Here is a 12,686-nt window from a genome sequence, read left to right on the forward strand (position 1 = left end):
TGTATCTCACAGCAGCCCACCAAATGCCCCAGGGAGCACACCAGATAACAAGAGACCTCATCCTGGTGCCCTCCCTTGCATCTGGCATTCCGACATAGCCCATTTCTAAAATCAGGAGGTTGCACATACACATCATGGCTTGTACCCCATAATGGATTTTTCCTCCAGAAACTTGTCCAATCCCCTTTTAAAGGCATCCAGGACAGATGCCATCACCACATCCTGTGGCAAGGAGTTCCACAGACCAACCACACGCTGAGTAAAGAAATTTTTTTTTTCCTGTTCTAATTCTCCCAACACTCAATTTTAGTGGATGTCCCCTGGTTCTGGTTCTGATACCAGATACCAAATACATGGTGGCCCTGGTCCCAATTCCTGTTTTCTTTCCCTGCCATTTCAAAAGTGGAGAGGGGAAAGAAGGAAGGACCCACGGGCAGAATAGCTCTGTAATAAAGCATCTCTTTTGCATGCAGGAAGTCCCAGGTCTAACTGTTGGCATCTCCAGGATCAAGTGGCCCTTGATGGGAAATACCTCTACCTCAAATGCTGGAGAGCTGCTGCCTATCAGAATTGGCCATTCTGGGCTAGATGGCTCAATGACTTGGCTTGGTACAAAGCACCTTCATAAACATTTATGCAGGGAACATCTCTAGGAACTGTTAGAGTGTATGAGCACTACTAGAGCCGGTTCCAAAACCCCTGGGCTGCTACCAAAAAGCAGCAAGCCAGAAGCATAGGAGCTGTGGCAGGAAAAAAAAGTTGGCAGGGTGAGAGGTTGGATTCCAGTGAGCGCAAATGTAGCTTATGAGTCTGACTGGAGTTCAGGGGCACAAGATACCTTCAGCAAATTGATTCTGTAGGAACCCGCTTCCCCTGACCCGCAAGCAATAGATAAATATTTCTCTGCAATATCTCACTCAGACAGCTTGCCATTTGACTTCAAGCAAACATACCACAGTGCTACTGGGAAGAGAAATGACCAGCTCCAGTTTCCTCATCTTCTGTTTCAATGTTATGTCAAGACACATTTTCGAAGGTAGAGGACAAATTGAGGCAAAGTACTAATGACTGCAAAGAAGAGACCTCATGATTGCTTCTAACGTTATAAATGCAAATTTTGTTTTAAATCGGAACAGTAGATTGGAGTATTATGCTACCCTGTGCAACCTGATCTAGCATGGATCTTCTGCTTAGCATAATTTAGAGCAGGGGTGCCCAAACCCCGGCCCTGGGGCCACTTGCGGCCCTCAAGGCCTCTCTGTGCGGCCCTCAGGGAGCCCCCACTCTCCAATGAGCCTCTGGCCCTCTGGAGATTTGTTGGAGCCCGCACTGGCCCGACGCAACTGCTCTCAGCATGAGGGTGACTGTTTAACCTCTCGCGTTAGCTATGGGATGAGGGCTCCCTCCACTGCTTGCTGTTTCACGTCTGTGATGCAGCAGTGGCAGCAAAGGAAAGGCCGGCCTTGCTTTGTGCAAGGCCTTTTACAGGCCATGAGCTATTGCAAGACTGTCATTCATTCATATAAGTTCATCTTTAATATATTCATTTATGTAAACTTATGTAAATTTATTCAAATTTTAAATGTAAATTAATTCTTTTTTTTTCCCCAGGCCCCTGACACAGTGTCAGAGAGACAGTATGGCCCTCCTGCCAAAAACTTTGGACACCCCTGGTTTAGAGTCAGTGTGGTGTAAAAGTTAAATATTGAACATACCTAGTTCAAAAAGACCCAGGTTCAAATTCTGGTGAGCCATGAAGCTCACATGTTGACCCAGAGCAAGTCACTTGCTCTCATCCTTACCGCCCTCATAGCATTGTTTTGATGATGAGCAGGGGAGAGGATTATACCATGTGCACCACCTTGAGCTCTTTGGAGGAAGCATGGGATAAAAACAGAAGTAAAGTTTAGTTAAGCAACTTTGCTAAACCCAAGAAAGCTGGCAGGTGAAATCTAATTATTGCACAAGGTCTGTTTGCAAGACATTAGAATTGAGCAGAATAAACAGCTCACATTTGGTACAGATATCTTAACTAGCACTTGAAATCCTGCAGAGATTGTTGGGAAGTTTGTTTTCATCAGTTCATCTCTTAGACAGTTCACTTTAATTGGCAACAGAAATTACTACAAAGTCAAAACAGAGCAGAATAAAGGCAGCTGGCCAGAATAAAAGCATTGCATATGAGTAAAAGGCATCACCTGTTGAATATCTACATGTTGCACAGCAATAGTCATCAAAGCCTTGCCAGAAAAGAAAGTTGGCAGCCCTCTGTGTGTACTTCTTATAAGCTTATAATCTGACTGTAAACCTACTTTGGCTAGAGTGTACAATCCATTTTAAAATGCCTGTCTTCCATCCTTCCCTTTTGCTAACAATGTTGACACATAACATGACCCACGCTCAAAGTAATTTTTCAGATTATATGTTAAATGACATTTCTCTTGCGTTTAGCAGGGGGATGGGCAGTTGTCCCATCTACCCCACCAGCACAGCACCTTTTCCAGTGGCTGTTTGCTGATATCTCCTAGATTGTAAGCCCCTGGGGGTCAGAGAACCTTGAATAAATATGTTTTTATTCATTCTGCTGCACGAAACTCTTTGTAAACTTTTGTTGTTGTTGAAAATCACTCTACTACTACTACTACTACTACTACTACTACTACTACTACTACTATTACTACTACTAAATAATAATAATAATAATATCTGGCCAATAATATCTGAACAATATAGGTACTAACAAGATAACAGTTGAACAAGTTACACTACTAGGACCATCGAACATTATACAGAGATATCTCACCAGCTCTTAAACTCGGGTAGAGTTCAAATTAGTTGTTGGCATCCTTCAGTCTCGGAAGACTATGGTGTCACGCTCTGAATGGTGGTTCTGGAACAGAGTGTCCTCTCCAGTGCGTGAAGCCTGGGTAAAGTAGGTATGGAGGATAGGCTGTTACCCATGCAGCAAATTCCCCCTCTCCACGTCGCTGATATGGTCCAATGGAAAGGCAGAGGCCTTTCAAATTAGTGAGCACCCAAAAATCCCAGTCCAAACATCTGATGGGCTGTGACACCACTGATAATAATGTCAAAACACCTTAAGACACCCATCCAGAGCCCTGAACTTTTGGGTTGCACCTACAGAGCTCTGGACAAATAATCTTCAATAGCACTGAGCAAACAGCTACTGGGAAAAGAGAGGTGGGGGCATGATAAATCCAGCCCTCTGCATCCCTTTCTGAACAGATGGTCAGACTCAGAACTACACCCATGAGGAGCCCATACCTGGGTTGGGCTGCAAGCCGCATGTGTAGCAAACAAACTCTGCAAATGCTCTTTTTCAAATGAATGCTACACACATGCCTTGGGATTTCTGGAATTGAACAATGCCTATAGGGAATGCCAAGACCCATATCTTCCCTGCAGTTAGCTCCTTCTTAGAGACAAGCCGCTTGTTTCTCACCATTACCAGATAATTCTGGATATGATGCACTGAGGCAACTGCCTGGAGGTTTGGTAGCTATTTGGCCGCTGCTAGAATATGCTTCAGCAAATACCTGCTGGTTAAAACCAGTTTTACAAAGCATTATCTATGGCATTTGTCTGACTTCATCATACAAGGACAGCTTTACCTGTTGCTTCTCTTTCTGCACTACACAAGGACTTTGTTCAGGCCAACTCTATTTAACTCCTTATTTTGAGGAGCACCCATAAAGTATGTAAGGAACCTTGGGGCACCTGCATGTTTCAGACAATAAAATGACCCTGTTGGAATGCTCTTGAGCTGGTAATAGTGGCTTTACAAAGTGTAAGAGGAAAGGGGCATGCCCCCAGGGTCTGACATTTTACACAGGCTTGAGGAAGCTTTTTTATAACAAGCAGGGCTGCCCAGAGGGTTTATGGGGAAAGGGGGGCAGGTGTGATGTTGGGGAACTTGCCATTGTGTCCTATAAGGCCTCACTCATGTGTGTATGGCGGACCAGATCCAAGAGTTCTTGCACATACAAACCACATTTGAGAATTCACCATAAACCCGTCTGACTGGTCTTATCTCTGTTGTCACACATCTAGAAAGAACTTACAGCACAATCTTATGCATGTCTACTTAGAAGTAAGTTCCCTTGTGTTCAGTGGGATTTACTCCCAGGAAAGTGTGTATAGGATTGCAGCCTTACTTAACCATGGTTGGTTTAGATTCCCTGACAGTCAGGCTCATAAGCTGTCCTTTCCCTTTCGGCTTCCCAAGGATTAAAATGAAACCATAACAGCATTCAAAATGTTAGGGGGTTAGGACTGCAAACTGGAAGTTCCTGATTCAAATCTCGGCTCAGGTTGAGTGAGTGAGGTTGAATTCAACCTAATATTGTGGATGATACTACTGGTCCACTGCCCTGCTCAGATGTTTCCAGATTGCACCACATGGAACAGCCTGATTGGCCCATGTGGAAGAACATCTCCCCTGGTGCATCCCCATTGAACTGCATAAGTCTTCTTCTTCTTCAGTTCCCAGCTGGCACTTGGAGAGCAGGTTGTCCTCTCAGTCAATACTCTGCTGTAGGTGCTGCTGGGATCCATGTATCATTTATGATGATGCGCTTCCACTCTTTGTGATTGTTGGCGATACTTCTAGCCTTGTCGATGGTCAATCGCTGGATCCTTAGAGCTTCCTCAGTGTATTTGATCCATGTTTTCTTTGGTGCTGCCCGTTGAACTGTCCAGTTGGGAAGTCGCTTCTGCCAGAGGAACTTGTGTGGCAGCCGACTAGTATGCGTTTTGCAAACGCAGCCAAACCATTGCAGTCTCCATTCTTGGATTTGCTCTTCGACTGATGGTTGATTATCGCACCTTATCTAAACTGTCTCATTAGGATGGCCAACTGCATGAGTACCAGGGTACAGTAATGTTATGTTGGCAACCTTCAGTCTCGAAAGACTCTGGTATCACGCTCTGAATGGTGGTTCTGGAACAGCATCTAGTGTGGTTGAAAAGGCCAATTCGGGAGTGACAATCCCTTCCACACTGGGAGCAAGTGCAGTCTGTCCCTGGTCTGTCTCCCTGGCTGTGGGCCTTCCTTCTTTGCCTCTTTGCCTCAGACTGTTGGCCAAGTGTCTCTTCAAACTGGGAAAGGCTATGCTGCACGGCCTGCCTCCAAGCGGGCCGCTCAGAGGCCAGGGTTTCCCACCTGTTGAGGTCCACTCCTAAGGCCCTCAGATCCCTCTTGCAGATGTATTGCAGCTGTGGTCTGCCTGTAGGGCGCTTTCCTTGCACGAGTTCTCCATAGAGGAGATCCTTTGGGATCCCGCCATCGTCCATTCTCACAACATGACCGAGCCAACGCAGGGTACAGTGATGTGCCATTATTCTCATGTTTTGCAAAATCACCCTGGAGAAGCAAGAGCATAGTCAGGGACATGATAGGTCAGATGTTTGTTCCTTCATGGAGGGGGTTGACTGATCTGGGCAGTCTGTGCTTAATCTCTCTGGAGGTTCTCTCTCTCAAGCGCTTGCAAGGATATCTTTGCTAAGGTGAATTGACATATTACATTTGCCTAGGTGAGTTATGTGCTCAGGAGATACTTTGCACATTGCACTTTATAGATGTGCACCTACGGTGGTTTTAAATTTTGCCTAAAACATAAAGCATTAATGCCAGAAACATGTTTGAAAGCAGCTCACACACAGCAGCTTTCACACACGTTTGAAAGTAATCACACACAGTTCCGGTCCTTAGGGAGGCGAGATTGATTGTGGCTCCTTGCTGCTTGCAAATGCTGCCCCAACACCTGTTCGCTGTTGTGTATACTGTCTATGAGTGGCCCATTTCCATGTGGATGGGGAAAAAATGTCATGTGAAATGCATGGTCTCTGATGTGTTTATAGGTGGGTACCCCCCCCCGGGCAGGGCATAGCTAGAGGAGGGCAAAGTACTAAGTCTTGCAGGGGGCCGCAGCATGGCGTCCAAACCGGCCCCTTCCCTGCGGAGCCATTCTGGGTGGTGGGCGCAAAATGGCGGTGTACGCCTGGCCCCGCAGAGGAGGGGTCGCTTGCATGCCACACTGAAGCTTCCGGCGAGACCTAGTGCTTTGCCCCCCCCAGCTACAATACTGATGCCTTGTGCAATGGACAGCCTCTGATACGTTTAGACATGTGTGCCCCCTGGGCAGTGGCATAGCTAGAGGGGGGCAAAACACTAAGTCTGCAGGGAGCCTCAGCATGGTGGGGTGCCAGCGGAGCCATTCTGGTGGTGGGTGCAAAACCGAGGAGTACGCCTGTCTCTGAAGGGGGGGTGGAGGGGCCGCTTGCATGCCGCGCTGAGCCTCCCTGCAAGACTGTGCTTTGCCCCCCCTCTAGCTACGCCACTGATGCATTTACACATGTGTGCCCCCTCCCGGGGCAGTGGCGTAGTTAGAGGGGGGGCAAAGCACTCAGCCTTGCCGGGAGCCTCAGCGTGGTGTGCAGCGGAGCCATTCTGGGCAGTGGGTGCCAAAGGGAGGCGTGGGCTCCCTGCAAGACTGAGTGCTTTGCCCCCCCTCTAGCTACGCCACCGATGCCATGTGCAAGGCAGGGCAGCTGCGCTGGCGGCTCTGATGCGCTGGCACGCGTGTGCCCCCCCCCGGACGCGGGCTCCCCAGCCCCCCCCCCGCGTGGAGCGCGTCCCCGCAGCAGCGTGGCCGGGGGAGGCTGGGGGGCGATGGCTGGGAGAGCGCGCCAGCCATTGAGATGCAAATACGGCCGCCGGCGGGAGCCAATCCGGAGGGGCTGCCGGGAGGGATTACCTGGGAGGGAGGGCTGGCGGATCGTGCCCGCGCCGGGCTGGAGCAGGCGATGCCGCTGCCCGGGCGCGCCGGCGGGGCTGCTGCGCTGGGACCCGGGCTGCGGGCGCTGCGGAGCGGGGCCGCCCATGTGCCCCGGGCCGGGCGCGCAGGAAGGCGGGTGAGTGACCGGCAGGGGACTTACTTCTGAGTAGACACGCCTAGGGTGGGCTCGCAGGCTGCGGTCTGAGCCTCACTTCCCTGGGAGTAAGCCCCACTGACTTGCGCAGGGCTGGGCTCTCAGGCTGCCATCCTACCCACCCTTTCCTGAGAGTAAGCCCACTGACCATCATGGGACTTCTGAGTAGGCGTGCACAGCAGTGGGCTCTTAGACTACAGTCCGATCCGCATTTACCCGGGAGTAAGCTCCGCTGACCATGATGGGGCTTACTTTTGAGTAGACATGCACAGGATTGGGCCCTTCCTGCCTCTTTCGAACTCTGGGCACAAAACTAGGCATGTCTACTCAGTAGGAAGTCCAATGTGTTCAGTGGGGCTTACTCCCAGGAAAGGGTGGATAGAATTGCAGCCTCTCTCCCCCCTCCACCTCTTCTTTCCCCCTCCTTTGTTCTGTTTTTACTTTCAGTTCACTCCTCTTTTCTTTCTTTCTTTCTTTCTTTCTTTCTTTCCCCCCCTCCCTCCCTCCCAGGTCAGTAACAGCCAGGCTTGGATGCAGAAGGGTTTCTGTGTGTGAATTCAGGGGGTCCTTGTGGTTTGGAGCCCAGGCATGACTATTTGTCGTTCAGCGAGCGCCATGCTCTGTCCAGCCATTCATCATATGCCGGCGCATCTTTGGGGTATGACTTTTTCCCTTTCGTGTACAGTGACACTAAATCAGGAACAAGCCCATAAAAGTCACTGGAGCCAGAGCAAAGCCCCTTGATCCCTGCAAGGTTGCTCGGGGAGAGGTCTTGAAGCACCCCTTTCCTGAAAGCCCAGCAGACTGCACTTTACTGGTGTAAATATGAGTCTGATTGACAGGCAACTGTTAAAAAATTTTTTAAAGATCTTTTAAAATTGTGTCTCTTTAAGGAGAGGAGAAGGCAAAATGTATCCCCGCAGATCCTCCTTTTAGCTGAGCAAATACAACTTTCGAATTCCAGCCAAGTGTAACAATGACAGCCTGACAAAAAGGAGGCAGAAGGAATGCATTTAATTAGCTGCAGGAGTCCCCTGGCTGCTGCTGGAAGGGCAGTGGTGGGGCTGTGTCATGGCGAGGGGGAACAACCAAGATCAGGAAGGAGGATGGTTGGCATCCCTTAGAGTGGGGCACAGTTGTTGGAGCATGGGTATGCATGCCACAAGTGGCAAGGGCTTCTGTGCAGTGTTTCACTGATAGCCCACTTTTCCTCCATTCTTGGAACTTCTATGCAAGGTTTCTAAGCAGTCATCCATCCAGGGACGATCCAGAGCAAAGCTTGCATAGCTGTGTCATGTGCCCTGGGATAGGTTTGGGGCACACCTGGCTAGGAACAAGAGGGCATGTGGGATTGACTGTGACATAAAGAGAGGTTTTTTGCCTGCTCTCTGCTTCCCCAGCTCAATAAACTAGAGGCAAAAGTACAGCACAGCAGGTCCTTCTAGAATAGAGGACCAGAGGCCTTGTCCTCTGGCCTTGACTTGTGGCACATTTGTCCCAAAGCCTGGCCACAGTGTTAGAGTGCTGGGCTTGATGTGGGAGATGGGTTCATCTCCAATCAGCTTTGAGGCCCACTGAGCTACCTTTAGCAAATTGCTGGCTCTTAGCCTGACCTACTTCACAAGATTGTCGTAAGGACAAAAGTCCCACTCTGAACTCTTCAGAGGAAAGGCATGGTATGGGGCAAATATCTGGAGCAGTCCAGACAGAGACAAGTGCTTTGAAATTCCCTGGCTTTATATTGGAGATATTTAAGCACAGTTTAACACCTACCTTTCCTACACACAAAAAAATCACTTAAATCACCCACAGAACAATTTGCTAGAATGTGCTTATTACTGTATTTCTATAGTGCTCTTATGAGCAGAGTGCTTTATTATCCTTATTTCAGTCATTCTCATGACATTCCTTTGCAGTAGGTAACTTGTTTAACATTTAACAGTTGGGAAACTGAGGCTAAGTAATGCTGACGTGGTCACTGCCATCTAGCTAATTAGTGGGTTAAAAACATAATTTGCAATTGCACCACTTGATCCCAAGTGCATCAAGCTGGTAGTTTGCAATAGGTTTTTTTTTTTTTTGAAGTATGCTAGGTTTGATATTAAGATAATACTTCCAAATGCGAGCAAATGCATTCTAAATGAGATGCCTAGCCCTGTTCTTAAGTGCTCGGAGACTAGATTCCAAGGGTCCTGACATCATATGTAACTTGTGCGAACGTAACCCTCATCATGTTGTCTGTGGAAAGTTAAGAATCACTTCTAGGCCTCCGTTTTGCTCCCACTGCCCAGAATGGCTTTCAAGGGGAGGGGCTGCTTGCACGCCATGGAGAGGATCCCTGCAAAACTTAGTGCTTTGCACCCCCTCTAGCTATGCCACTGCACAGGACAGTGTGGGTAGATGAGCTAGTAACATTTCTTAAGGGCTAGCACAGCCATTTTCAACCACTGTGCCATGGCACACTGGCGTGCCGTGTGTGGTCTGCAGGTGTGCGGCGGGGGTTTGGAGGAGAATCATTTTTTAGTAGGGCCACCGGGGGATGCAAGCTCCTGCTATCAATGAGCGTGCCTTGTCAATTGTAAAAAAAAAACTGATGGTGTGCCTTAGCAATTTTAGTGCCTTAAGAAAAAAAAAAGTGGTTGAAAATCACTGGACTAGCAACTTTTAAAGCATGCATTTATTTGCAAAACTGCTTGTGCCATTGTGTCAGTTCCAAATTATTACACCTAACCTCCAAGTCAGGTCCATCACTGGAGTGCCTTGGACTGGTTCTGAAAATAGGACAAGCAGTACTACCATACATTTGTAGTTTCAGAGTCAAGTGCATCCAGATAACAGCTCCTGGTGCTCTTGATTTGGCTTTGAATGGCAGGGGAAGCCCATGTGGGTATGCTGTTCCAACTGTGAGGTCTGCATAATCCCACAATTGCAACATCCTTCTTTGAGGATGGACATAGCTGGGCTGAAACACGGGCTGAAAGTGCTGGCTGGTGTGATGACAGCACATGACTACAAAACTTCAGGGCTTGGACCATATTGGACCATATCCCCCAAGTCTGCCTGCTATGGCATGGGCTGTTTTTGGAAACCTAGGGCATCTTCGCTCCCCCAGGATTTTGGATCCAGACATAAGCAATGTTGTTTTGTGGGTGTATTATTCTGCCATTTGGCCAGATCGTAAAATCCGTATTGGGCTGCGTCAAACCATGTAACTGGGAAACAAACCTCATTTGCGGTGATAGCAAAGTGCTAGTAAATGGGATAGTATCTCAGAATGGTTGGATGGAAACTGAATGGTTGACTGGAAACTAGTTTCATATCCTTAAATTTAATGTGGATGTCTTAAAAAAAAAAATTAACTCATTTCTTTTAGTCGTGATTCACTAAGTTTCCAGTGGAAATCTATTGTTCCTTTTATACTATTTCACAAATCTTTGTCTTTGAGTCTTTGTCCAAATTCTTTTAGATTTTTTTAATCTCACAGATATTAATGTACAAAACACCTTTTTGGTCCACATATCTCTGTATTGGCTTCTCAGACTGGCAGCAGCTCCCCGGAGTGCCAGGCCTTCCCCTGCTTTGCTGTCTGAGATCCTTTGAACTACTAGGACAGAAGCCGAGGCCTCCCACATGCAAAGCATGAACTTGCCATTGAGCTGTAGCCCCTCCTCTTCTTTCCCCTACTGTGCCAAACAGTGCCACATATTCCAGGTTTTGTCCAAACTCAGATCTGACTAGCAGGACAAATTAATGCCGTTTAGGCAAATTAGTTCAGTTTGTATAAATGTTAACATGGGTTTTGGATTTTCTTGGCAGACATTTTGTGTATGTGTATACAACAACTGCTCACAGCTTTTTAACGAGAGTAGGGAAAGGGAAGACCATCAAGGCGAAACTTTAGTTAAAGTGTACTTTCCAATGGACTTATATATGAAAAGGTGGCTAGTGGGACAGTTTTTTTTTTCAGATGCTATTGAACACCTTTCCATTTGTTTCCCTGACATTTTCATCTTTCCATTCATCTAATGGTTTGGGTAGTTGTACATGTCTCCATTGTGATAATGGCAAACACTGTTGGCACATTCTGATATTTCACATCTCAAGTGTAGAATATGAACACAGTGAGCGTCAAAGTGGTGCATTGCAGCTCGTTGACAGAAGGGATGTTTGTCTCAGGCACCAAGCCTGCAGAGGGTGCCAAACAGCTAACAGTTGGGGCAACTGTTACCCTGCACATGCCCGATCTTGTGTGATCTCAGAAGCTAAGCAGGGTCAGGCCTGGTTAATTCTTGGATGGGAGACCGCCTGGGAATACCAGGTGCTGTAGGCTTATACCATAGTCTTTCGAGACTAAAGGTTGCCAACCAATTTGGGGGGAAAAAGAAAAGAATTTTGGAAAGAGGTACTAGGATGTGGCATGGTTCTTAGAGCACAAAGACTGGAAGACAGATAGGAGGAGGAGGAGGAAGATGGGGCAGTTCACAGGAAAAAGAAGTTGGCATGAGTTCTAGAACAGACAGAGAAAGAAAAAAGAGACAGGATGTCTCCGTGGTGCATATAGAATTCATGTTGGGTGTTGTTCTGTGTGTGGATTTATAAGTTAATTTGCTTCTCTTCATTCAGGTAGGTTTATGCAGTCCGAGCACACTCATTTACCTAAGGTGATTGAATAAAGACCCACATTTTGTGTGGTGCTCATAATTTGTGCAACCGACTTGAGATTATTCCATGCAAAAATAAAGCACAATTTTTCATTTTAGTAACTTTTTAGTTCACTTTTTTCTTTTGATGTTCGTCTCCTAAAAGCACCAGTTTGTCTCCCCTTTCCCTTTGTGCTAATTAAAGCAGGAGCAGTCAACAAAGTATGTGTAGTTAATTAATGGTCTGCCTTTTAACTGATTAATCAATTTAATGTACGTTAGCATTTAAATCTATTTGTGTTTTGCCAAAAGCTCAGTCTAGGCATTTTTTGAGCAGTCTGGAGGAAGTGTGAGATAACTCACAATTTAATAAATGAACTGTTGTCGCATAGTAGCTAACAGGCTGAACTGTGAATTGAGACCTCCTTGGTTTGAATCTCACTAGGTGGCCTCACTAGACAGTCTACTCCCTCTTAGCCTCGGTTCCCCTGCTGCAGTGTGCAGATGATAATACTTTACCAGTCAGGCCGGCCCATCTGTGAAGTAGATGATCCGGCTTAAGTCAAGGGGCAGAGGAGCAACAGATTTGGGGTGCCTTTCACTCGAAGTCTGCCACTGCCTACCTCCAGCCCGTACATACATGTTGGCAACCTTCAGTCTCGAAAGACTATGGTATCGCGCTCTGAAAGGTGGTTCTGGAACAGCGTCTAGTGTGGCTGAAAAGGCCAATTTGGGAGTGACAGTCCCTTCTACACCAGGAGCAAGTGCGGTCTGCCCCTGGTCTGTCTCCCTGGCTATGGGCCTTCCTTCTTTGCCTCTTTGCCTCAGTCTGTTGGCCAAGTGCCTCTTCAAACTGGGAAAGGCCATGCTGCACAGCCTGCCTCCAAGCGGGCCGCTCAGAGGCCAGGGTTTCCCACCTGTTGAGGTCCACTCCTAAGGCCTTCAGATCCCTCTTGCAGATGTCCTTGTATCGCAGCTGTGGTCTACCTGTAGGGCGCTTTCCTTGCACGAGTTCTCCATAGAGGAGATCCTTTGGGATCTGGCCATCATCCATTCTCACAACATGACTGAGCCAACGCAGGCGTCTCTGTTTCA

The 12,686-nt window shown here is 47.5% G+C and overlaps 1 protein-coding gene across 3 annotated transcripts in view; it reads left to right on the forward strand.

The window, feature by feature from the left end:
* The first annotated feature begins 6,851 nt into the window (after positions 1-6,851).
* SHROOM3 (shroom family member 3) overlaps positions 6,852-12,686 on the forward strand; it is a 72,007-nt gene continuing 66,172 nt past the window's right edge. For 2 of the 3 annotated variants that reach the window (XR_010794652.1, XM_066631808.1), the window contains exon 1: positions 6,852-6,933. Coding sequence is in view for 1 of the 3 variants with exons in the window: in XM_066631808.1 (XP_066487905.1) it covers positions 6,902-6,933 (32 nt within the window). In the remaining 2 variants the exon portion in view is untranslated. Of the gene's footprint in view, positions 6,934-7,480; positions 7,610-12,686 lie in introns of those variants that run through there. The other variant, XM_066631811.1, reaches the window with a different exon arrangement.

The sequence above is a fragment of the Tiliqua scincoides genome, chromosome 6 (assembly GCF_035046505.1).
Source record: "Tiliqua scincoides isolate rTilSci1 chromosome 6, rTilSci1.hap2, whole genome shotgun sequence".
Classification (NCBI taxonomy): Eukaryota; Metazoa; Chordata; class Lepidosauria; order Squamata; family Scincidae; genus Tiliqua; species Tiliqua scincoides.